The following is a 21,987-nucleotide window of genomic DNA, read 5'->3' as shown; positions in this document are numbered from 1 at the left end:
CAAATTGAATTCAGCTATATTTAAAAGGAATAATATGTCATTGAATTCATTCCAGGAATGCAAGGTTGGTGTAACATTTTACAGTAATCAGAGCAGATCCAGGTATTCTAATGCTGGGTATCCATATCCAAAAGATTTGAAGGGTGGATCTCAGAGATATTTACACACCCATGTTCACAGTAGCATGATTCATAACAGTCAAAGGGCAGAAAAACCCAAATGTCCATTAACAGATGAATAAAGAAAGAAAATGTGGTATATACTATACAATGGAATATTATTTAGCCATGAAAAAGGAAATTCTGGCATGTTACAACAGGGATAACCTTGAGGACATTATGCTAAGTGAACTAAGCCAGAGACAAATGGATAAATACAGTAAAATTCCACTTATATGAGGTATCCTAAGTCATCAAGTTCATAAAAAACAAAAAGTAGAATGTTGGTTGCCAGGAGCTGGGAGAAAAGGGAGATGGAGAATTGCTGTTTGATGGCCATAGAGTCTCAGTTTTGCAAAATGACAAAGTTGTGGAGATTCTGCTGCACAACAATGTGAACAGACTTAATGCTGCTCAAGTGTATGCTTGAAAATGGTTAACATGGTAAATTTTATGTTATATATTTTTAAATCACAATTTAACAATTTTTAAAAATAATTAGTGTAATTCACACCATTCAGAGAATAACTAGGCTGGGCACAGTGGCTCATGCCTGCAATCCCAGCACTTTTGGGAGGCCGAGGTGGGCGGATCATTTGAGATCAGGAGTTCGAGACCAGCCTGGCCAACAGGCTTGCAGATCCAGAATGTGATGGTCGGTTGCACTTCCACTTATAATCCCCCCAGACTAGCCTTGCAGAGGCCTGGAGTGCACTTCTGGGGAACCAGGAGACTTCATAGAGGTGAACAGACCCGACACCACTCAGGACTGGATGGGGCTGGGGAGAAGTAAACTGTGTGCATTCTCCTGAGATGGGGTCTCGCCTTTAGATGAGGTCAACATCGGGTGGGCACCCGTGCAGGGCCAGAGGCTTATGGCTGCGCCCACCCTCAAAGGCTGGGTGTGGTTCTGATGTTGTTGAACATTTGCACACCATCCCTGCCTACGTGGGGTTTTTGGATGTCGTGTCCTTGAGGCTGGGCCATGTGAGCCCCCAAGATTTATCTGGCTAATAGCAAAGGGGCTGGCATCACACCCCTGCCACAACTCTGCTCAAAGGCTGCTCACGGCAGAGGGTCCGTCCCCAAGGGCTGTTCTGAGAAGACTGTCACCAAGACCAAGCCCGGACCAGGCACCAGGCAGTTTCTGCGCGAAGGGAGGGAGGATGGTACGCAGGACGAGAGCATAGAGCTTGGATCTTGCCACTTGACCCTGGGCTCTTGACCTTGCGCAAGTGACTTTGCAACTCTGAGCCTCAGTTTACCCATCTGTATAAGGGGAGTCATCATTCTTACAGGGTTGCCATGAGCGTCAGTGACACAGTGCTGGGCATGGCTGACACTCGTGACTGCTCACGCAGTCTCCCTCACGCCCACCTTACCTCCATCTGTCCGTTCTCTGCTGCGTCGTGGAGGGGGGTCCCACCCCAGGAGTCTCTCAGGACCGGGGCACCCATCAGCAGGAGTCGGTCTAGAATGGGCGTGTGGCCACCTCGGGCTGCAAAGTGCAGGGCCGTGGCCCCCTCGTTGTCCCGTGCCGTGAGTCCGATGTCGGTGAATGTGACCTGGGGAAGGAGGAGCAGTGGGAGCAGCCACCCTCCCAGGGAGGAGGCACACAGAGTGGGAGGGGCTCAGAGCAGAATTGAAAGTGGACTCTGGCTGTGCCTCTCAGGGCACAGGGCACAACCTCAGGAAACCCCGGACAGGGCTGGCTCAGCACGTGCGTCCCCGTCACCCTGGGGCAGCAGGACCTCTGGGGTCCAGGTGGGGGTGAAGTGAGCGCAGTAGTTTAATTTGGAGACACCATGGTCCTAAATCTGAAAGCAAACATCATGGCAAATGAAACACCTAGGGAACAGTAAAGAAGCATTTGCCATGAAGGAAGGAGAGAAGGAAAGGAGGAAGGGAGGGAGGGGCAGGGGAGGAAAGAACTTCATTTGGCCCGAGGGTGGCACTGCCTTGCTGGGCATTTGCACTGAGCCCCTTTGCTGGAGCAGCGGGTCCTGTGGCCTCCCTCCAGGGCCTGGATTCGAGGTGGCCCTGACCTGCCGGCCCCCACTGCTGGCTGAGGCCAGCCCCGCCTCTGGGGCCTCATCTGTCTTCTGAAGGGCCCCCTGCTCTGGTCCACAGCACCAGCCAGGTGATAGTCCCCTACACTGACTCGCTGAAACCTGTGCAGCTGGGACAGCCATGGGGCCTGGGCCGGCCAGTGGGACGCGCGGGTCTTCTAGGACAGCCTGCCTTCCTGACAGAGCGGTGATAGGCGTGCTGGCTCCCTGCCTTTGCCCTTCTCCCTCCTTCCTGCCTTGAGTGTGCCCGCTTTCCCCATCGGGGAGGCCGTGAGGACAGCAGAGCTGTCAGCAGCCCCTGCCACCTTTGGTGTGAGTGCCTCTTAGCACAGCCAGGGCGCTCCTGACTGATAGAAGTGTCTGCTGGGCAAAGCACAATGAGCTGGAAACAGACAGGGACAGGGCTGCTGTGGGGCTCCTTCGCACCTGGAGTGGCCTCTCTGGCCCTGAGACCCCGAAGCCTGTCCGCTTTCTCCCCAGGAAGGGCCGCTCACGCCTCAGCACGGTCCCAGGGCTCAGCGGACCCCCTGCAGTGAGCTCTTGTGGCTCCGCCCACTGTGTGCAGCCACCGCTCATCCCAGGGGCCAGGCATAGTTTGGGAGGCTGAGGTCTGGAGTGAATGGGTCAGAACTGCTGCAGGGGCGAGGGGAGGACCGCCAGGGCAGGACCAGGTCAAGAGAGCTTCCTCTGTGGGAGGCCGCTCCAGCAGGAGGAGCTGGAGGGGTAGGCCCCGGGGTGGGGAGGGGCGCACACGCAGGCGAGGCACCGGGAGGGGCTGCAGTCTCCACGAAGGGAGGCTGGAGGCCAATTCAGGCGGCCTTGGGGCCAAAGTGGGGAGGCTGGCACCAGCCTGAGGACCTTGGGGCCACGGGGAGCAGGCCAGCACCATCCCGAGCGCCCGGGGGCACGGTGAGCAGGCAGGACCCGTCCCAAGGGCCTCAGGGCCACAGTGAGCAGTGGGTGCCATCCTAAGGGACCAGGCCCCCATTCCTTCACTTGCCCAATGGTTCAGTAAACATCTCTCCAGCCTGACTGCGTGCCAGGTGCAGGGAACGCAGCAGGTGGCGAAGTCCTGCACCCACGGAGCTCCTGGCGCCTGCACCCCGGCGGGTGGAAACCACCACCAAGACCAGGAGTCAGACGTGCCGTGTGCCCGGTGCTGGTGCGCGGGTGAGGAAAGCAGGAGTGAGAATGATCTGGGCAGGCAGCTCCCCCTAGTAAACCAGCTGGTCAGGGAAGGCCCCAGGGACGCCTGGGGAGCTGTGTACCAGGCACAGGGTGCAGCGCACGCAAAGGCCCCGGGGGCAGAGCCAGCCTGGCCTGCTGGAGAAGGAGCTGGAGCTGAGTGGGTGGGAGCCGGGAGACAGGAGCCCTCAGGCAAGCATGGGAGGTCTGGGGGCAGGCAGCTCCCACTTCACCAGCAGCCACAGTGACCTTCCGATACGCCAGTCAGATCCTGCTGCTCCTGGCTCTGAGCCTTCCGTGGCTCCCCAGGACCCTCAGGAAAGAGCCCTCCCAGCACCTCTGTCTGCCTTTCCGGCCCACCCCCAGGCCCCACGGGCCAGGCTCTCCCTGCGTCTGAATGAGGTGTGCCCCCCTCAGGAAGTTGCTTTGGGCCCCGCTCCTTTTTCAGCCGCCTCCTGTCCATCCTCAGCTCTGCCCCCAAGTCCCCTCCTCAAAGAGGGCCTCCCCTACTCTTTTTTTTTTTTTTTGAGACGGAGTCTCACTGTGCTGCCCAGGCTGGAGTGCAGTGGTGTGATCTCAGCTCACAGCAACCTCTGCCTCCCAGGTTCAAGCGATTCTCCTGCCGTAGCCTCCTGAGTAGCTGGGACCACAGGCGCCACCTGCTCTGCTTTTCTGTTGCAGAGGCAGGAAGTCCCCAGCCCACCTTGAAGATGGCGCCTCCCCAGCCTCAGTCACTGTGCTCTGGGGTCTCAGGTCTTCCTTCCCCAAAGAGGCCAGAAGTGGAGAAAGGTGGGGACTGGCCCGGGGACCTCAGGCGGCAGGGCCTGAACAAGCGGCCGAGTGGCCCGAACTGGGCACTGCTGGTGTGGGCGCAGACAAAGCACATGGGCCACCACCAACTGTGAGAGCACCCGGGAGGCCTACCAGGACTTCTGGGGAAACAGGGACTAGGAGAGCCCCAGGGGAGCCGTGGCACGACCCCACAGGGCAGAGTGCACTGCAGGCGGTCAAAACTTCCCGGGCCCAGCCTGGCCGGGGCTGCAGGGTCTCGGGAGCCATGGACCAGCTCATTGGATGCCCCAACAGCCCTGCGTGTCCCCAGTTCCCTCTGGAGCCCCCATCCGGGCTCCGGACTCTGCTTGCTGCAGGACCCACACTCCCTGGATGTCCCCTTTCCACCTCTGGCACCTACTTACCAGCCAGACGACGAGCGAGTAGTGGCCGCGGGCGGCGGCAGCGTGCAGGGCGCTCATGCCGTCGAGAGCACGAAGGTGCACGTCAGCGCCACAGTCCTTCACCAGGAACTGGGCCAGGTGCAGGTGACCCTCCTGGCAGGCCAGGTAGAGTGGGGAGGTGCCACTGCGTGTCCGCCGGTTCACGCTGCTGCAGGGAAGGGAGGGTTTGGAGGCCCAGTCCTGCCTATGGCTGAGCCCATCCCTCAGCTGCTTGGACTTCACTGCTGACCCCTGGCCCTGCTCGTGATGGCTGAGTTTCCCACGTGCTTTCCAGCTGCTGCTGTGGGGTTCCGTCCTCCAGGTTGCTCCCCCAGGTGGCTGTGCAACCCCACTCTCCTATCCTTCTGTCCTTTTCTGGGAACTCCTGGGTCCAGGTCAGAAACATGCATCTTCTTAGATCTGAGGGGTCACAGTCTTGGCTTCCAGGTTCTCAGCTGTCCCAGTGGAGGCCCGGGATTGACCCCGACTCCCTTAGGCGTTTCCCTCTGCCCTGTGCCCTGTGGCAGGTGATGCTGGCTGCCTGGTAGCTGTGGCAGCCTGTGATGAGGTGAGGGTTGCACTGGCTGGGCTGGGGTCGCGGTGGCGGCGTGGAGGCAGGGCCAGTGTCACTGGGGAGGGTCAACTCTCCAGCTCGTGCCTGCTTTCCCGCCAAGCCTGCTGACCACGCCACCCTGTCCCAGACCCTCCACCTCCAGGCCCTTCCCCTCTCAGCAGGGGAAGCTGGGTAATAATGAAGGGATCTCACGAGCACCCCCACACGTGCTCCCCACTTCTGATGGGTGAATCTGAGCAACTCGGGGTCCACCCCAGAGGAGAGTCTAGTCACAGGCCTCAGCTGGCAGAGGGGAGACAGAGGCTGGGAGCTGATCTGTCCAGGGGCTTGCACCTGGGTTTAAACCCCCCTCCCCTCACAAAGTCCCCGCCAGTACCAGCCCCCAGCAGCCTCTCCTCTGCTCCTAGCAAGGGGGACACAGGACCCTGGTGGCTTTCCCTGGCCTTGGACCACACAGGGATCGTCCCCTGCACCTGCTGAGCCCGAGGGTCCACTCACTCATGGAACGTGCCCCAAAGGGCTGCCAGTATGCCTTGGTGCCCTTCTCGGGGGAGGATCCGTGCTTTCACTGGGCTCTTGCCAGGTGTCCTTGACTGCATCCAGGGTTAGAACAGGCAGTGTCCAGTGCGGTAGCTGGGAGCAGGCCATGATGCAGCCAGTGGGTCGGGGGCCACTGGAGGGGCATGGTCTGGCCAGCAGCAGCCACCTCTCGGCTGCTGGTCAGTGCTAGGTGGGAACTAGGCTGGGGGTACAGGACCTTCCCATTTGTGTGTGTGAGTGTACATATTAACATGAAGTCTCCTGGTTTTCTTCTTTTTGTTTTTTTTAGACAGGGTCTTGCTCTGTCACCCAGGCTGGAGTGCAGTGGCACAATCTCAGCTCACTGGAACCTCTGCCTCCCAGATTCAAGTGATCCTCCCACCTCAGCCTCCTGAGCATCTGGGACTACAGGCACTCACCACCATGCCTGGCTAATTTTTAAATACATTTTTTGTAGAGATAGGGGCTTTGCTATATTGCCCAGGCTGGTCTTGAACTCCTGGGCTCAAGCAATCCTCCCGCCCCAGCCTCCCAAAATGCTGGGATTACAGGCATGAGCCACTGCACTCAACCCAAGTCTCCCAGTTTTCAATGGTGGAAACTTCTTTAAAAGCCGGGTGGGTCTGAGAGAGACTGTGGCCAGCCAAGGCTGGGGGTGGTGTGGACGCTCTGGGAAAAAGCCACAGAAGCAAATCCCAAAGGCCTTTGCCAAGCGGTCCAGGATGGGAACAGCCGGGAATGAGAACCGATTCCACAAGCAAGCTGTTGGGGCTTGTCCTGGAGCTAAGAGGATGTGGGGACTGAGGCCTCTGGGGCAGCAACAGGCAAATGAGATGCTCCCTCGAAAAGAGAAGAGCCGTGTCGGAGGTAGGTGGGTCCCTGGGGGATGGGAAGGTTCACCCTCAGCCAAGACAGCAGGAGGCAGAGGGCCTGTTCCCATGACAACGGTGACCTTGGTAACAGGGCGAGGAGTGGAGGAGCGCCCAGGTCGGGAGGGAAGCCCTCTGCGTCACTGGCTGTCCTGACCCCGTCCTTCCTCCTTAACCATCCACCAATTCTGGCAGGGGCACAGGGCCCCGGAGACGCGAGGCCAGCGCCTGGCTCTAGGGGTCCCAGCACACGGATGGGGCAGTGCAGAGGCAGCTCCAGCCTCTGTGTCCCCAAGTCCACTAGACAGTCCCTACTCCTGTCAGGTGAGGGGAGGGTGCCCTCACAGGTTGCCCGCTGCCCACGTCCCCAGATGCTTTAGGTCCTGACACGCCCCCAGGCGGGGCCAGAGCTGCCCTGGGCATCACAGCAGCATCTTGCTGTCCTCACTGCCCCCAGCCACTCTCCAAGCTGAAGCGCTGGCCTGTGTCCCCTTGGGCCCTGGCATGGCACCGCCACTGCCTGGCCTGTGGGTAGAGGCCTCATTGCCCTTGACTCCGGCCAGCTCACCCCACAGTGACAGCATGCCCGCCTGCAGGATTCACCTCAAAGGCTACCAGCCTGTCCTCTTGGCCCTCCTCGGTGCAGCCTCCCCTTGGCCAGCTTGCCCCAGGCTGCCCCTCAGGCGGGACTCTGGGCTCCTTACCTGCCATGCGCAGTTGTCAGGAGCTTCAGGCAGGTCAGGTCCCCACTGGCGGCGGCGTGGTGCAGCGGCAGGGCCCCCTCCCGGGTCTCCAGCCTGGTTGAGTGGCCCTCGTGGAGCAGCCACTCCACCAGCACTGGGTGTCCAAAACGGGCGGCCAGGTGCAGCGGGGAGACGCCCGAGGCATCTTGGTCCTACCGAGGCCCAGGCAGGTCAGTGAGTGGGGAGCAGGCCGTGTGGCCAGAGCCAGCTGCTGGAGGAGCCCCAGGTGAGGGCTTACACTGCCTGCAACCCAGCGAAGGGGCTTCCAGCTCCTTCCTCCTTCCCTCCGTTTCTGCCTGCAGCATGGAGGGAAGTGCTCCCTGCTGGGACTGAGGTGAGAGGAGGGCCAGGACTCAGGTCCAGGTCTTGGGAGGCCACCTCTGGCAGCCCTGGTCGCTCCTGGGCCCCTGTCCCCAGTGCGGAGAAGGCCCTTTCCCACTCAGCCGGGTGCCCACAGACACCTGCCCACTCTGCTCATGGTCAGAAAGGCTTCCCAGGACACTTGCCTCTGGCTGGTTCCCTGCCCCAGTGCCCTCCCACTGGCCACAGGGCCCCGGGGCCAGGGAGTGTTCCCACCGCAGGTGCCAGGGGTGCAGCAGACCTGGGCCTTCTCCAAGGGCCCTGTGGTCAGAATGGATCCCGAGGCAGACACAGCTCCCACCTGCTGCCCTTGAGCTTGGCGGAACAGGATGCTAGGCTGGCACTCTCAGGCCCTCTGGTGAGCCAGGTGCCGGGGAACCTTCCCGCTCCCTAATCCCAGCAGGTCCCACCGGCCCCCACCCCGATTCTGACCTCTGGGCGGTGTTCTAAGGCCGGTCAGTCCTGCTCACCCTCAGTTCTGAAAGCTCCACAGGGCTGAGCAACAGCTCGAAGGCCCTCGCCTGCACAAAGGGGACGGGGCAGGCAGGAGAGGGGAGGGGGGCCCAGTGGAAATGCTCCGGACAAGACGGTCACCATCAGCAGCCCTCACTCCTGTCTCCCAGCAGGGTTCCCAGCTCTCAAGCCCGAGTTCCCACAGTGCTTCTGTAAGGATCCCTTTCTAGACCCTTTGGGAAGCGGGCCCTGTGGACCAGGCCTGATCAGAGACAAGGGGCCTTGACCTCTGGCAAGACCCCCACTGGTAACACCCAGCTTCCTGGCAGGGGAGGCGGTAAGGAAATTTAGGAGGTGTTCTTGGCTCTCAAGCCTTTGTGCTCTGAGAAGCGTGGGGCAGAGACGGCGACCACTGACTGAGTCCCCAAGAGAAACAAAGAGCCCAGGGCCGTGGAGCCCGGGGTGGCCAGTGCTCTGAGCCTCCGTGGCTCACACCTCCCTGGTTCCACCCCAGCCAGGTTTGTGGAGGCCAGGCTGCCCCGTCTCCGCTCACCTGCAGACCGCAGCCCCCCTCGCGGACCAGCCAGCACAGCTCGGCCAGGCTGCCTGTGGCGGCGGCGTCATGCGCTGGGGTGGCCCCATTGTGGGCCCGCTGGTTGCCGGGCAGCTGGGCCCGCTGCACCAAGAACTTGACACAGTCCAGGTGGCCAGCCCGGGTGGCGTGGTGAACCAGGCCGGCCCCCAGAGCATCGGTGATGCCCGGGCCCAAGGCGCCAGCCTCCAGCAGCCGCTCCAGTGTTGCCACATCCCCATCCTTGGCGGCCACGAGTGCCCGCTGCTCCTCCATCCTCTGGCCCGGGCTCTCAGTGGTGACTCATGCACAGGCCGGGGCTTCTTGTTTCAGACGTGGATGAAGCTGCCGGCTCTGGTTACCTGAGAAGCCGCCACAGGGCAGATGGGAGGCGTTGGGGCGGGGTGGGGGGGATACACCTTGGGGACCTGCCCAAGCCACTCCCACAGCGTGAGCGCGCCAGGTGCCTGGAGCTGGGAGGATGGAGTGCAGCACACAGGGAAAGGACCACGCCGGGCTAGCTCAGGGTTGGGCATGGCCCGCGGAGAAAGGAGGCTGGCCCTGAGGCTGCTCACATCTGTCCAGACGGCACGAACCTGCCTCTTCAACTGCGGAGCGAGGGCTGAGGACACGCATCACTGAGCTTCTCACAGGAGCCCCGAGTAGCCTGGGAGATGGTCTCCCCGATTCTCACAGCAGGGCAGACCCCCAGCCGCCACCACAGTGCGCCTGAAGTAAAGGGTGCCCAGTAGGTCTACATGCTTGGCTGTGTTGGCACAGAGCTGAGCGCTCCGCCTCTGGATCTGGCCCTCGGCCCTGGAGGCCATGAATCTCTGGGGACACAGTGGCTCCACAGGACCTGCGACGGGCCCAGGACCCTGACTTGGGTGTGTCCAGCCCCTGCCTTAGCCCCCTCTCCAACTACACTGACCGAGTCTCTGGGCTGCAGTCCAAAGAGCCCAAGTACATTTAACCCCTTTCCAGATTGTTCTGGACAATCCATAGTTCTTCTTTAGGGAAGTCAGGACCACCACAGCCTCTTCCTGGCAGCAATGGGAAGCTGCAGATGGGGGACCCATTCCATTTGGAGGGGCTCCCGGAGACGCAGCCTCAAGCTGGATTTCTGGGCTAATGCATCATCACACAATGGTGACCTGGGGGCTGCTGCACCCCTGGTTTGCCCCATCCACAGGCTCCGTCAGATGCCTTCGTGCCCAAGCGCAGCGCCCACTAGAGAAACCACAGGAGACCCAAGCCGGGCACTGAAATCTTTTGTTCGTTTAGTTTCTGGCAAGTGTTTCCTCAAAATCATTACGTAGTTCCTTGAACCGTAAAACTACACATTAAAAGTGTTATTCCACTGAAAATGACTCCTATGCAAATATCGACATGGGATGTGTATCCAAATGCCACAGAGTATTTTGAGAAAAAAATCCTCTGCAAATAAAATTAAGGTAAAAGCTGTGTCAGGGATGATCCAGTTCCCACCCCAGGAATGACCTGGAGCTGCACCAACTCAGTGAGGTTGGAGCTGAAACCCTGAGTTAATGATCAAAAGGGACAAGACGAGAAGGCCTGGGGACTGTGGATGCGGAAGCGCGCAGCCCTGAGTGCCAGTGGGCAGAACAGGGTCAGGCTCGGGGAAGCAGCAGGGGTGGTGTGCGGTAGGCGCTGAGCAGAGCAGGCCTGGCTGAGGCTGGGGGCCACTGTGCACTGAGGCCAGAGGAGCAGGGTGGTGGGGGCAGCTTTGGAAAGGCACTAAAAAGGGCCTGAGAAGAGACCACTCAGGAAAGGTGCATGTGTGAGACCACGATCAAAGCAAAAAAATCAAGTTTCCTATGTTCATGATAGCATTTGGCTGACAATGAGTCATAAAGACTTGGATTCTATCTTCCTGATAAAAACACCTTCCAGGAAAGGGCACTTGCAACAGGCTTGCCCAGTTCCCAGTGCGGAGGGCGGATGAAGCTGGCGTTTCCACTTCACCACTGGAGGACGGCTCTGTGTGGGCGTTCCTATGTGGGCGTTCCTATGCGGCATCGGTGTCCTGGGCCCTGTGAGCTCTGCAGGGGTCCGGGGAAGGAAACTGGGGGTGCACACTTGCAGGCACTCCGGGACAGAATGCAGAGGGGGCATGAGACAGTCATCCTGGCACAGCCCTCAGGCGGGAACTGGAGGGACAATCCTGTGCCCTGCCATGGGCTTCCTAGAAGCGGGGCGGGGAGGGCGGCCCCGGCGCTAGGCCTGGTTCTCCAGCTGCGCCACGGCCTGCTTCAGGTCCTGCACGATGAGGTCCACTTCGGCCCTGGTGGTGCTGCGGCCCACGCTGACGCGGAGCGCGTTCCTGGCCACGTCGAAGGGGATGCCGTAGTTCAGCAGCACTGGAGACGGCCTGGGGAGGGCGAGACCGGGTGGCAGCTGCTGCCAAGGGCACATGGAAGAGACACAGCGTCCCCTGCTCTGGACTACTCCCCAAGCGGGGCTCTGCCCACCCACTGTGCGCCTGCCCTGCCTGGTATCGGCCTCCTGCTGAACTCCTGGACCAAGCACACCCCGAAGACCACCCATATCAAGGTGCGGCTCCAAGTCGCCACCCTTCTCCCTGTGGAGTTCTCTTGCCCTTGGCACTCCCAGGTGACACTGTCCCCTCTCGCACTGAGCTCTGGGGCCAGGGGCTCTCCTGTCCTGGAGGGGTTTGAGGTCCTGGAGAACACTGATGCTGACACAGACAGTACCTCACCCATGCGGCCCATCTAAGCCACTTGGTAACTTCACGGCACCTGGCATGGGGCTTTGCAGACACTAGGGACCCAGCCAGTATCTAGCCATGGAACAGATGGCTGCGTGTGGGCGTCCGGAAGCAGGGCTGTTGGAGGCTCGAGGTGTGGGCTCTGCCAAGGGGCCTGCCCTCATCACACCCAGACCCCTTTCCTCCCCTGCCCTCTCCTGCCCCTCCTGCAGCAGGGCACTGCCCCCCACCCCCACAGGGCCCTGTCCTGCCCCTCCTTTTCCCTGGAGCCGGGCCCACCACCGTCTCGCTCCAGGTGCTCCGACACAATCCCTCCGCCCTGACCCTGATGACCACGTGCTGCCGGCCACAGTTCTCTCTCCCCAGAGCCCTGGGTGTTTTCTCCTGCATTCACTCCGACCTCCCACAGGGGTCTCACATTTTCAGCAGGCCAGACCCGGAACCGCTTCTCCCCTGCTGCCAGCAGGCCGCTGCTCGGGTGCCCCACGCCCTCTACCCCACAGTCTCCGCCAGGCAGGCCACCCGCTCACCTGGACCCACTATCCCAGAATCTCTGCTGCATCTTGCAGATGGCTGATCTGACACCTGAGTCTGCTCACACCACAGCCCTCAGGGCTCCCCCTTCCATGAGATGTAAGTAAGCACTGACACTCGGGCCATCCCCCCGCAACCCACCCCAGTCCTCCCCAGCCCCAGCCACGCTGCCCCTCCAGGCCCTGCTCCCCGCCTTCAGAACCGAGCATGAGAAGCCCTCTTCTCCCGCACAAGTCCTAGTCCTTCGGATGGCAGCTTAGAAGTCACTTCTTCCAGAAAGCCCTCCCTCTGCCCCTCCTAGGACCCAGACAGGGCCGTCCTTCACGAGCCAGAGTGCGGCCCAGTGGCCGCCTGCCCACCACACCCAGTGCCCAGAGGACCCCTATGCCCTGGACTGGTTTGTGAAGAGCACTTACCGGTCCCCATGGTCCGAGTGGCACGCAGCCCCCACACTGGCCAGCAGCACTCGGCACCGCGCAAGCACCTCGTGGCCTGTGGAGACAGAGTACGCACCACTGAGATGGGGCTCCAGCCAGACCGCCCTTCTCTGCCTTCCCAGGGTCCTGCTGGTGCACGCTGCTTCCCTCCCTCCGTGCCACCTGGTGGAATTCCCGCACCGGCCATTCTGGCAGCTGGGGAGAGATCTCACAGCAGGAGCCAAAGAAAATGCTTCCTTTCTCCTTTGGCTGCAGAAACGCAGACACTATTCTCCCTCACAAAGCTGGCCTTGAAAATGGCACTCTAGTCAACTGCCCGCGAGGACACCTGGAGTCCTGAGCAGCTCCGTCCTTACGAGCTGGCAGTCCCGACAATATCACGCCTCCACCTGTGTTCTGGATTGCAGACACACGTGGGAGTTCTATTAAGCCAGAAGGCACTTGCCTCTTCTTTCACAAGCACGGCTGATGGAATTAACATGAGAATTTCAGCCAGGCGTGGTGGTTGACACCTGTAATCCCTGCACTCTGGGAGGCTGAGGCAGAAGGACTGCTTGAGCCAGGAGTTTGAGACCAGCCTGGGCAACACAGGGAAACCCTATCTTTACAAAATATTTTTTAAAAATTAGCCATGGCTGGGCATAGTGGCTCACGCCTGTGATCCCAGGACTTTGCGGGGCCGAGGCAGGTGGATCACTTGAGGTCAGCAGTTCGAGACCAGCCTGGCCAACATGACAAAACCCCGTCTCTACTAAAAATACAAAAATTAGCTGGGTGTGGTGGCAGGCACCTGTAATCCCAGCTACTCTGGAGGCTGAGGCAGGAGAATTGCTTGAACCCGGGAGGTGGAGGTTGCAGTGAGCCGAGATCGTGCCACTGTACTCCAGCCTGGGAAACAAGAGTGAAACTCCGTCTCAAAAAAAAAAATGTTAGCCAGGTGTGGTGGTGCATGCCTGTAGTTCCCGCTACTAGGGAGGCTGATCACTTGAACCCAGGAGGTCAAGGCTACAGTGGGCTGTGATTACACCACAGCACTACAGCCTGGGTGACGACAGAATGAGACCCTGAATCCAAAAATAAATATATAAAATGAGAATCTCTGTCTCATTTAAAGTAACACAGGTCATCGCTGAATACAAAGTCTGACCCCAGAACAAGGGGAATGTTGACACAGAACTCTCCTTTCCATGGTGAGGAATCTGAGATGGTCAAGGAAACCCAGGCTTCATTGCGTACAAGAACGCATTTCAGCCCAGGTTCTCATGAACGCAGCCATCATGACGGTTACCCACGGGCTCTTCTTCATGGGCCAAACACAACTGCTGGGTTTCTCCACATGATCCAGGAAGAAGAAAGAAGCAACACCTTCATCTTCTAAGAAGTCAAAACCTCGTCTACAGAGGCAGCTCATCGTGATCTCAGGGCCGCTATAACCTGCTCCCAAATGACACGTGGCTGGTCAACGACGTGGACTTCCACTCTCATGGAGTCAGGGCAGACCAGGTTTCAGGTGCATCTGGGACAGGGGTGACCCTAACTGCTCCTAGCCGAGGCGGGTGCCGCAGGAAATCCAGATTTGTACTTGATCCTTACTCTGCCAGTTTTTTTTGTTTTTTGTTTTTTTTGAGACAGAGTCTCGCTCTGTCGCCCGGGCTGGAGTGCAGTGGCCGGATCTCGGCTCAATGCAAGCTCCGCCTCCCAGGTTCCCGCCATTCTCCTGCCTCAGCCTCCCGAGTAGCTGGGACTACAGATGCCCGTCACCTCGCCCGGCTAGTTTTTTTTTGTATTTTTTAGTAGAGACGGGGTTTCACCGTGTTAGCCAGGATGGTCTTGATCTCCTGACCTCGTGATCCGCCCGTCTCGGCCTCCCAAAGTGCTGGGATTACAGGCTTGAGCCACCGCACCCGGCCTCTGCCAGTTATTTTTATTGTTTTTTTGTTTGTTTGAGACGGACAGAGTCTCACTCACTCTGTTGCCCAGGTTGGAGTGCACTGGCTCAATCTTGGCTCACTGTAACCTCCAGGTTCAAGTAATTCTTCTGCCTCAGCCTCCCAAGTAGCTGGGACTACAGGTGCACACCACTATGCCCGGCTAATTTTTTGTAGTTTTTGGTAGAGATGGGGTTTCTCCATGTTGGCCAGGCTGGTCTCAATCTCTTGACCTTGTGATCAGCCTGCCTCGGCCTCCGAAAGTGCTAGGATTACAGGCCTGAGCCACTGTGCCCAGCCTCCGCCAGTTTTTAAAACGGATCGCCTCCCCTTTCCCTTACTCTAATAAAATATTTAATAAAAACTGCCAACAAAATAGACAAATGTCTACAATTTAATGTTACTTCCTTCCCTGACAGCTTTTGGGGCGGTGCTAATGCCAGACATGAGAGTTCGCCACGGTCCACATCCCAGCAGCAGCAAAATGAGCCAAGACAGGGAGAGGAGGGGCTGGCAGCAAGAGCCCGATGGACCACAGCACAGCCACCTGAGCCTGCTCTCAGCCACTCCAGCAAGGCCCTCTGACAGCCCAAGCTGTGTCATGCTCAGGGCAGGGAGAGTGGGAGTCGCTGGCTCAGACCAGAACCCAGGCACCGCGGGAGCTATGCTCACTCAGAGACACCAGGGTGAGGGGCCGTCACCTTGAAGCCGGGGTCCCCGGATGGAGAAGTTGCAGGTATTGGGAAGACGCTGGGTCCCTGGAAACTGGCTATTCAGATGGATTCTCTTCTGACCGAATTCAGCCTGAAAAAAAAGTGAAATATTTGGTGACCTTCAAAGACACCACCATCAGCAACTGTTTGAAATGTAGACTTTTCCAGAAACACAAGCTCAGCAGGTGCGTACTTTTCAATCAGCATCTACCCAGAATAGTTATGAGGACAGACTATGGAAAGCAAAGTTAATTAGGAGAAAAACCAAATATTCAGAACCATGTGAACCTTCCACATAAACCATGAAGCACACCACCTCTGCACATTTGGTCATGTGTCTCTGAAAAAGATCACGTCCCTGGCCTGGGGTCCCACTTTCGGGATTTCCGATCCCAATGTGCTTCCCACCAGTTCTTTCTTCCCTCACTGCATCCTGACGAGTTCCAGGCTACGCTGCAATCCCCACAGGTCCTGGGGTCCAGGAGCACCCGCCCCCCCCCCCCCCCCCCCTCCCGGTACCCACCCCACACTGTGCTCACTTCCAGCCTCTCCTCCAGGTAGTCGCGGATGTCCCTCATGTGGGCCTCGTAAGCCTCGCAGTTCTGGGTCACCAGCTCCGCGGCCTGGGGGCAGACACACGAGTGGAAGCACAATTCTTGCAAAACAGAGGAGGGCAAAAAAGCTTTCAACAGCACAGGCAGCATTTCCTGAAACTGCTCATTCTCCTGACAGTCACAGACAGACCATATTTTTTGAGTGCTGCCATTTGGAGGGTGTGGAAGTGCCACAGAAATTGACTTCACCAGGCACTTCCTGACAGCGCCAGGCACTGGAGATGCCCCAGCAAAGCAGCCCTGAAGGGGATCCCAACCCCTGAGGAGCCAGCATCCAAGAGGCAGACGGACAAAAGCAGGGGCGGGGGGAACAGCCTCCTACCCACCAGTCAGCGCTGTGAAGGGACCTCGCAGGCCCGAAGTGGGGTGGTGACAGATGGCTGCACAGGAGCACAGAGTGGCGTCTCAGCAAGGGCTGTGCAGGGGACAGTCATTCTGTCTCTAGAACAGAGGGGCCCGGTGTGGCGGGTGGAGAGTGCAGAGGGGGTGAAGGCCCAGGGACAGATCCACAGGCCCTGCAGGCCTGGCCACGGGGCAGACGCCGTGAGGCTCTGAGGGAGGGATGCGATGGTCTGACTGGCCTGTGTGTTGGTCACTCTGTGGCTGTGTGGACAATGGCAGCAGCAGGCCCCCAGGAGGCCATGGCAGGCATCCAGACCCTTGGTCTAGGGTTAGTGGCCATGAAAATGGACATGAGGCCGGTAGTGGGTGTATTCTGGAGTCCAGACAGACAGGACAGGTGCTATATGAGAGGCAGGGGACGATGGCAAGGAAGGACCGAGGGCATCTCCCGGACTTCAGAGGCGAGAACCTGGATAGTGGGAGGCACCCAGGGTGGGAAGAGGGTGGAGGAGAGCGGTCGAGACAGGCTTTGAACTGAGAGGAATGGGTCTCTCAGGAGATGGGCCAGGGCCTAGCTGAGATGTCAAGTTCAAAGGCAGGAGCACAGGCTGGCATCACAGTGACAGGACGGACAGAGGGATCCACGAGGGTGCAGGTGCAGGGAAGGGCCGCCAGCACGCAACCAAGGCAGAAAGGAATGGGTGGGGGAAAGAATGTTGGGGAGGGCGTGTGCAGGATGGAGTCCAGGCTGGGCAGCAGAGGGGGGCTGTCTAACGCGCTGGTGGCATCGGGGTCTGGGCGAAGCTGAAGAACCAGCGGGGGTGTGGTGCTGGGGCTGAGACCAAGCTGTGGCACTTGTGCTGTTACAGGTGCAGATGCAGCCGCAGGAGCACGGAGAAGGTCAGGGGCTGGGGGGCTTCGAGCACTGTGAGCTGAGGCTCTATTGAGGAAGCTGTTACCATGATTCCCATCTGGCAGGGGGGACAGCCAGGACTCAGGGAGTTCTAGCGACCTGACCCAAGGCACAGGGTGAGTGAAACTTCAAGCCAGGATTTGAACCCTGGTATTTCAAAGCCTGTGGACCGCACCACTACTTCATCATTCAGTTCAATATGAGCAGGTACTGGACTCCACTTAAAACACACTCTTCCGGCCGGGTGTGGTGGCTCACACCTGTAATCCCAGCACTTTGGGAGGCCAAGGCGGGTAGATCACCTGAGGTTAGGAGTTCGAGACCAGCTGGCCAACATGATGAAACCCTGTCTCTACTAAAAATACAAAAATTAGCCAGGCACGTGGTGCATGCCTGTAGTTCCAGCTACTTGGAGGCTGAAGTGGCAGAATCTCTTGAACCTGGGAGGTGGAGGTTGCAGTGAGTCAAGATCACGCCACTGCACTCCAGCCTGGGTGACAGAGTGAGACTCCGTCTCAAACAAAAACACTCTTCCTTCTAGTAAATGTAGCCTTAGTTATCACTGTTACTAATTTTGAATATTCTAAGTAACAGGGGATCCATTCATATTCTTCCCAAGGCCCGGCCTCCCGGGCGCCAAGCCCTTTCTCTGTACTGGGGATACTGAGGCCAAGCCCCTGCTCTCGTGGAGCTGACAAGCCCCTTCGAAGGGGAAGCAGGAGGTGGGGCATACATCTGAACACACTACAGAGAAACATCAGATAGGGGAAATAAAGCAGTGTCAGGGATAGAGCGTGACAGCAGGGGACATGCGGGGACCAATGTAGCTGTGGTTCATGGAGGGGTGCTTGAAGATGGTGGCCTTTAAGCAGAGGCCTGCACAGCGAGGCAGCAGCCTGCAGATGCCGAGGTGTGACCAGTACCTCTGCCTTCGCACAGCAAAACCTGAGCCTGGTTACTGTCGCAGAAGCAGGACAAGCCCCAGTGGAGGGCTGGCGGCAGGTGCTGGATTGGCCACCCCACAGACCATTCGGGGACAGAAGGTCGATGGTCTGGGGGCTGCCAACACCTTTGGGAATGGTGAACCTGCGGCCTGACATTTCACTTCTGCTGTAAGAGTATCACTGTTTCTCACGTCAGAAGAGACAGAGACAAGGAGTTTTTCCCTTTTAAATGCTAAGCAAGTGCCACTAATCCACAGATCTGAAAAAGTATAGATCTCTGGGTTGATAAATCAGACTCCAGGCTTTTTCTTGTCAGTCCGTTTATGAGATCACGAATATGATCTCCCTAAAGCCCCGGATTCCTGCTAGAGCCACTGGGGTCACTGATGACAAAGCAATCAACTCATCTCCTCCAGCTCACCAGGGCTCACCTTCCCAAGGCCGGCAATCATCGGGGTGTTCTCTGTCCTGTAAGAAACAAGGGATTCAGCAAGAATAAACAAATGTCTCAGGAAGGAATCCTGTCTCCATGAAAGTCATTGTGTTAAAACAAAAATAAACTCACGCTCCATCTTTCCTAAGCACGCACCATGTGGCTATCGCAATGGCAGCTGCAGGCCCCAGAAACCTCCCCAGCCAAGTTTGCACTTGCCCTGGCCCAGTGAAGGTCAACAAGGCCCACTGTGGGTGACGCGTTGGGTGTTCACTGTGACAATTCTATCTGGATCCTTTTCCTACCCAAAGCAAGCACTCTTCCTCCCGCAGGTCCCAGGCACAGCTCTCTTTAGTCCTCACTGCCAAACCAGTACAGTATGGAACACAGGAGAATCCTTTGTTCTCAACATTTCAGGCATCAGCAAACAAGAGGGTGTGTGTGTGTGTGTGTGTGTGTGTGTGCGCGCGCGCGCGGGCGGGTGGGTGTGCGCACACAGATGGGCAAGAGACCCCTAAAGACAATGGCTTGCATACTCTGACCTAACAAACTGAAAAACAGAACTCATTACCCTATTTTCAGGAAAAAAAATTCACTTAATCATTTTTTCATTTTTTGTTTTTGAGACGGGGTTTCACACTGTTGCCCAGGCTGGAGTGCAGTGGATCTCGACTCACTGCAACCTCCACTTCCCGGGTTCAAGTGATTCTCCTGCCTCAGCCTCCTGAGTATCTGGGATTACAGGCACATGCCACCATGCCTGGCTAAGTAGAGATAGGGTTTCTTTTTTTTTTTGTTATTATACTTTCAGTTCTAGGGTACATGTGCACAATGTGCAGGTTTGTTACGTATGTATACATGTGCCATGTTGGTGTGCTGCACCCATTAACTCATCATTTACATTAGGTATATCTCCTAATGCTATCCCTCCCCCCTCCCCCTACCCCACAACAGGCCCCAGTGTGTGATGTTCCCCGCCCTGTCTCCAGAGTGTTCTCATTGTTCAATTCCCACCTATAAGTGAGAGCATGTGGTGTTTGGTTTTCTGTTCTTGCGATAGTTTGCTGAGAATGATGGTTTCCAGCTACATCCATATCCCTACAAAGGACACAAACTCATCCTTTGTTATGGCTGCATAGTATTCCATGGTGTATATGTGCCCCATTTTCTTAATCCAGTCTGTCACTGATGGACATTTGGGTTGATTCCAAGTCTTTGCTATTGTGAATAGTGCCACAATAAACAGACGCGTGCATGGGTCTTTATAGCAGCATGATTTATAATCCTTTGGGTATATACCCAGTAATGGGATGGCTGGGTCAGATGGTATTTCTAGTTCTAGATACTTGAGGAATCACCACACTGTCTTCCACAATTGTTGAACTAGTTTACAGTCCCACCAACAGTGTAAGTGTTTCTATTTCTCCACATCCTCTCCAGCACCTGTTGGTGTTTTTTAATGATTGCCATTCTAACTGGTGTGAGATGGTATCTCATTGTGGTTTTGATTTGCATTTCTCTGATGGCCTGCGATGATGAGCATTTTTTCATGTGTCTGCTGGCTACATAAATGTCTTCTTTTGAGAAGTGAGAGACAAGGTTTCACCATGTTGGTCAGGCTGGTCTCGAACTCCTCACCTCGTGATTCACTGGCCTCGGCCTCCCAAAGCGCTGGGATTAAAGGCATGAGCCACTGCGCCCAGCCCAGTAATTTCTTAAGTTTGGCTGAACAAAGTTTTCTTAAACCTCTGGACCCGGCCATTGCTCGTTTACCAGTAGATATTTTCTCTGCGCCCTCACCAGCATTTGGTGGTGTCTCTATTCTTATTTTAGCCATCCTTATAGGAGTTAGTGATATCTGGTGGTTTTAATTTGCATTTCCCCAATAACTAAAGCTGTTGAACATCTTTTCCTGTGCCTGTTACGTGGGTCTCGTCTTTGGTGAAATGCCTGTTTATATTTTTTGCCTATTTTCTGATTGAATTTATTGTATTATTTTTGCTGTTGAGTTTTGCAAGTTCTTGACATATTCTAGATACCATTCCTTTGTGAGATAAGTCATTTGAAAATATTTTCTCCTAGATTTAGCTTATCTTCCCATACTCTTAATATGGTCTTTCCCAGAGCAAAAGCTTTAAATTCTGATGAAGTCTAATTTATCCGTTTTTCCTTTTATGGATGCTTTTGGTGTCAAGTCTAAGAACTCTTTGCCTAGTTCTAGAACTTGAAGATTTTCTCCTATTTTTAAGCAGTTTTATTGCTTTGTTTTTCATTTAATTTCATGATCTATTTTGAGATACTATTTTATGAGGTGTAAGACAGGGGTGTCCAATCCTTTGGCTTTCCGAGGTCACACTGGAAGAATTCTCTTGGGCCACATATAAAATATACCAATGACAGCTGATGAGCTTAAAAATTAAAAAAAAATCGCCAAAAAACAAAACAAAACAAAAACAAAGCCCAATGTTTTTTTTGTTTTTTTTTTTTGAGACGGAGTCTTGCTTTGTCGCCCGGGCTGGAGTGCTGTGGCCGGATCTCAGCTCACTGCAAGCTCCGCCTCCCGGGTTTACGCCATTCTCCTGCCTCAGCCTCCCGAGTAGCTGGGACTGCAGGCGTCCGCCACCTCGCCCGGCTAGTTTTTTGTATTTTTAGTAGAGACGGGGTTTCACCGTGTTAGCCAGGATGGTCTCGATCTCCTGACCTCGTGATCCGCCCGTCTCGGCCTCCCAAAGTGCTGGGATTACAGGCTTGAGCCACCGCGACCGGCAAAGCCCAATGTTTTAAGAAAGTTTATGCATTTGTGTTGGGCTACATTCAAAGCTGTCCTGGGCCACATGCAGCTGCAGGCCGCAGGTTGGAAAAGCTTGGTGTAAGACTTGGATCAAGGTTAATTTTTTGCCTATGGATAACTAACTGCCTTGGCACCATCTGTTGAAAGGCTAACTTGCCATCTGCTGAATGGCTTTCATCTGCTGAATTGATTTGCGTCTCCTGTGGTTGTATCTGCACCCGTAACTCATATGCGCCTATTTCTGTTTGGGTCTATTCTTCTCCACTGATCTACTTGCTGGCATTTTGACAGAAATTGTTAGGCCTGTGTATCCATTTGGAGAGAACTGACATCTTTGGTATGTAGAATCCTCCAAACTATGAACATGGTATGTGTCTCTGCTTAGATCTTTTTTTTTTTTGAGACGGAGTCTCGCTCTGTCGCCCAGGCTGGAGTGCAGTGGCGCGATATCGGCTCACTGCAAGCTCCGCCTCCCGGGTTCCCGCCATTCTCCTGCCTCAGCCTCCCGAGTAGCTGGAACTACAGGCGCGGCCACCTCGCCCGGCTAGTTTTTTGTATTTTTTAGTAGAGACGGGGTTTCACCGTATTAGCCAGGATGGTCTCGACCTCCTGACCTCGTGATCCGCCCGTCTCGGCCTCCCAAAGTGCTGGGATTACAGGCTTGAGCCACCGCGCCCGGCCGCTGCTTAGATCTTAACTTCTCTCATCCACGGTATACTATTTTTAGCATATAAGTCCTTTATATTTTGCTAGTTTATATCTGAGTAATTTTGTTTCATTGTAAATGGTTTTTTTTTTTTTTTTTTCGTCTCGGCCTCCCAAAGTGGTAGGATTACAGGCTTGAGCCACTGCA

At 56.5% G+C, this 21,987-nt stretch overlaps 2 protein-coding genes across 8 annotated transcripts in view; both read right to left on the bottom strand.

The window, feature by feature from the left end:
- The window catches only part of ESPNL (espin like), a 29,577-nt gene extending 20,565 nt beyond the window's left edge, over positions 1 to 9,012 (bottom strand). The window contains exons 1-4 of the mRNA XM_023228795.1: positions 8,719 to 9,012; positions 7,314 to 7,504; positions 4,609 to 4,795; positions 1,541 to 1,723 (exon numbers count right to left, since the gene is read on the bottom strand). Of these exons, the coding sequence (XP_023084563.1) occupies positions 1,541 to 1,723; positions 4,609 to 4,795; positions 7,314 to 7,504; positions 8,719 to 9,012 (855 nt within the window). The remainder of the gene's footprint in view (positions 1 to 1,540; positions 1,724 to 4,608; positions 4,796 to 7,313; positions 7,505 to 8,718) is intronic.
- A 980-nt stretch (positions 9,013 to 9,992) lies between these two features.
- The window catches only part of SCLY (selenocysteine lyase), a 40,028-nt gene continuing 28,033 nt past the window's right edge, over positions 9,993 to 21,987 (bottom strand). For 6 of the 7 annotated variants that reach the window (XM_023228800.2, XM_023228796.2, XM_023228798.3 and 3 more), the window contains 5 exons: positions 18,342 to 18,378; positions 15,637 to 15,720; positions 15,086 to 15,188; positions 12,436 to 12,511; positions 9,993 to 11,128 (listed from right to left, as the gene is read on the bottom strand). In XM_023228800.2, the coding sequence (XP_023084568.1) occupies positions 10,975 to 11,128; positions 12,436 to 12,511; positions 15,086 to 15,188; positions 15,637 to 15,720; positions 18,342 to 18,378 (454 nt within the window). In that variant the 3' untranslated portion in view covers positions 9,993 to 10,974. The remainder of the gene's footprint in view (positions 11,129 to 12,435; positions 12,512 to 15,085; positions 15,189 to 15,636; positions 15,721 to 18,341; positions 18,379 to 21,987) is intronic. The other variant, XM_023228797.2, reaches the window with a different exon arrangement.

The sequence above is a fragment of the Piliocolobus tephrosceles genome, chromosome 11 (assembly GCF_002776525.5).
Source record: "Piliocolobus tephrosceles isolate RC106 chromosome 11, ASM277652v3, whole genome shotgun sequence".
NCBI classification, from domain to species: Eukaryota; Metazoa; Chordata; class Mammalia; order Primates; family Cercopithecidae; genus Piliocolobus; species Piliocolobus tephrosceles.
The sequence above is the reverse complement of the archived record's forward strand: the minus strand, read 5'-3'. Positions and strand labels throughout refer to the sequence as shown.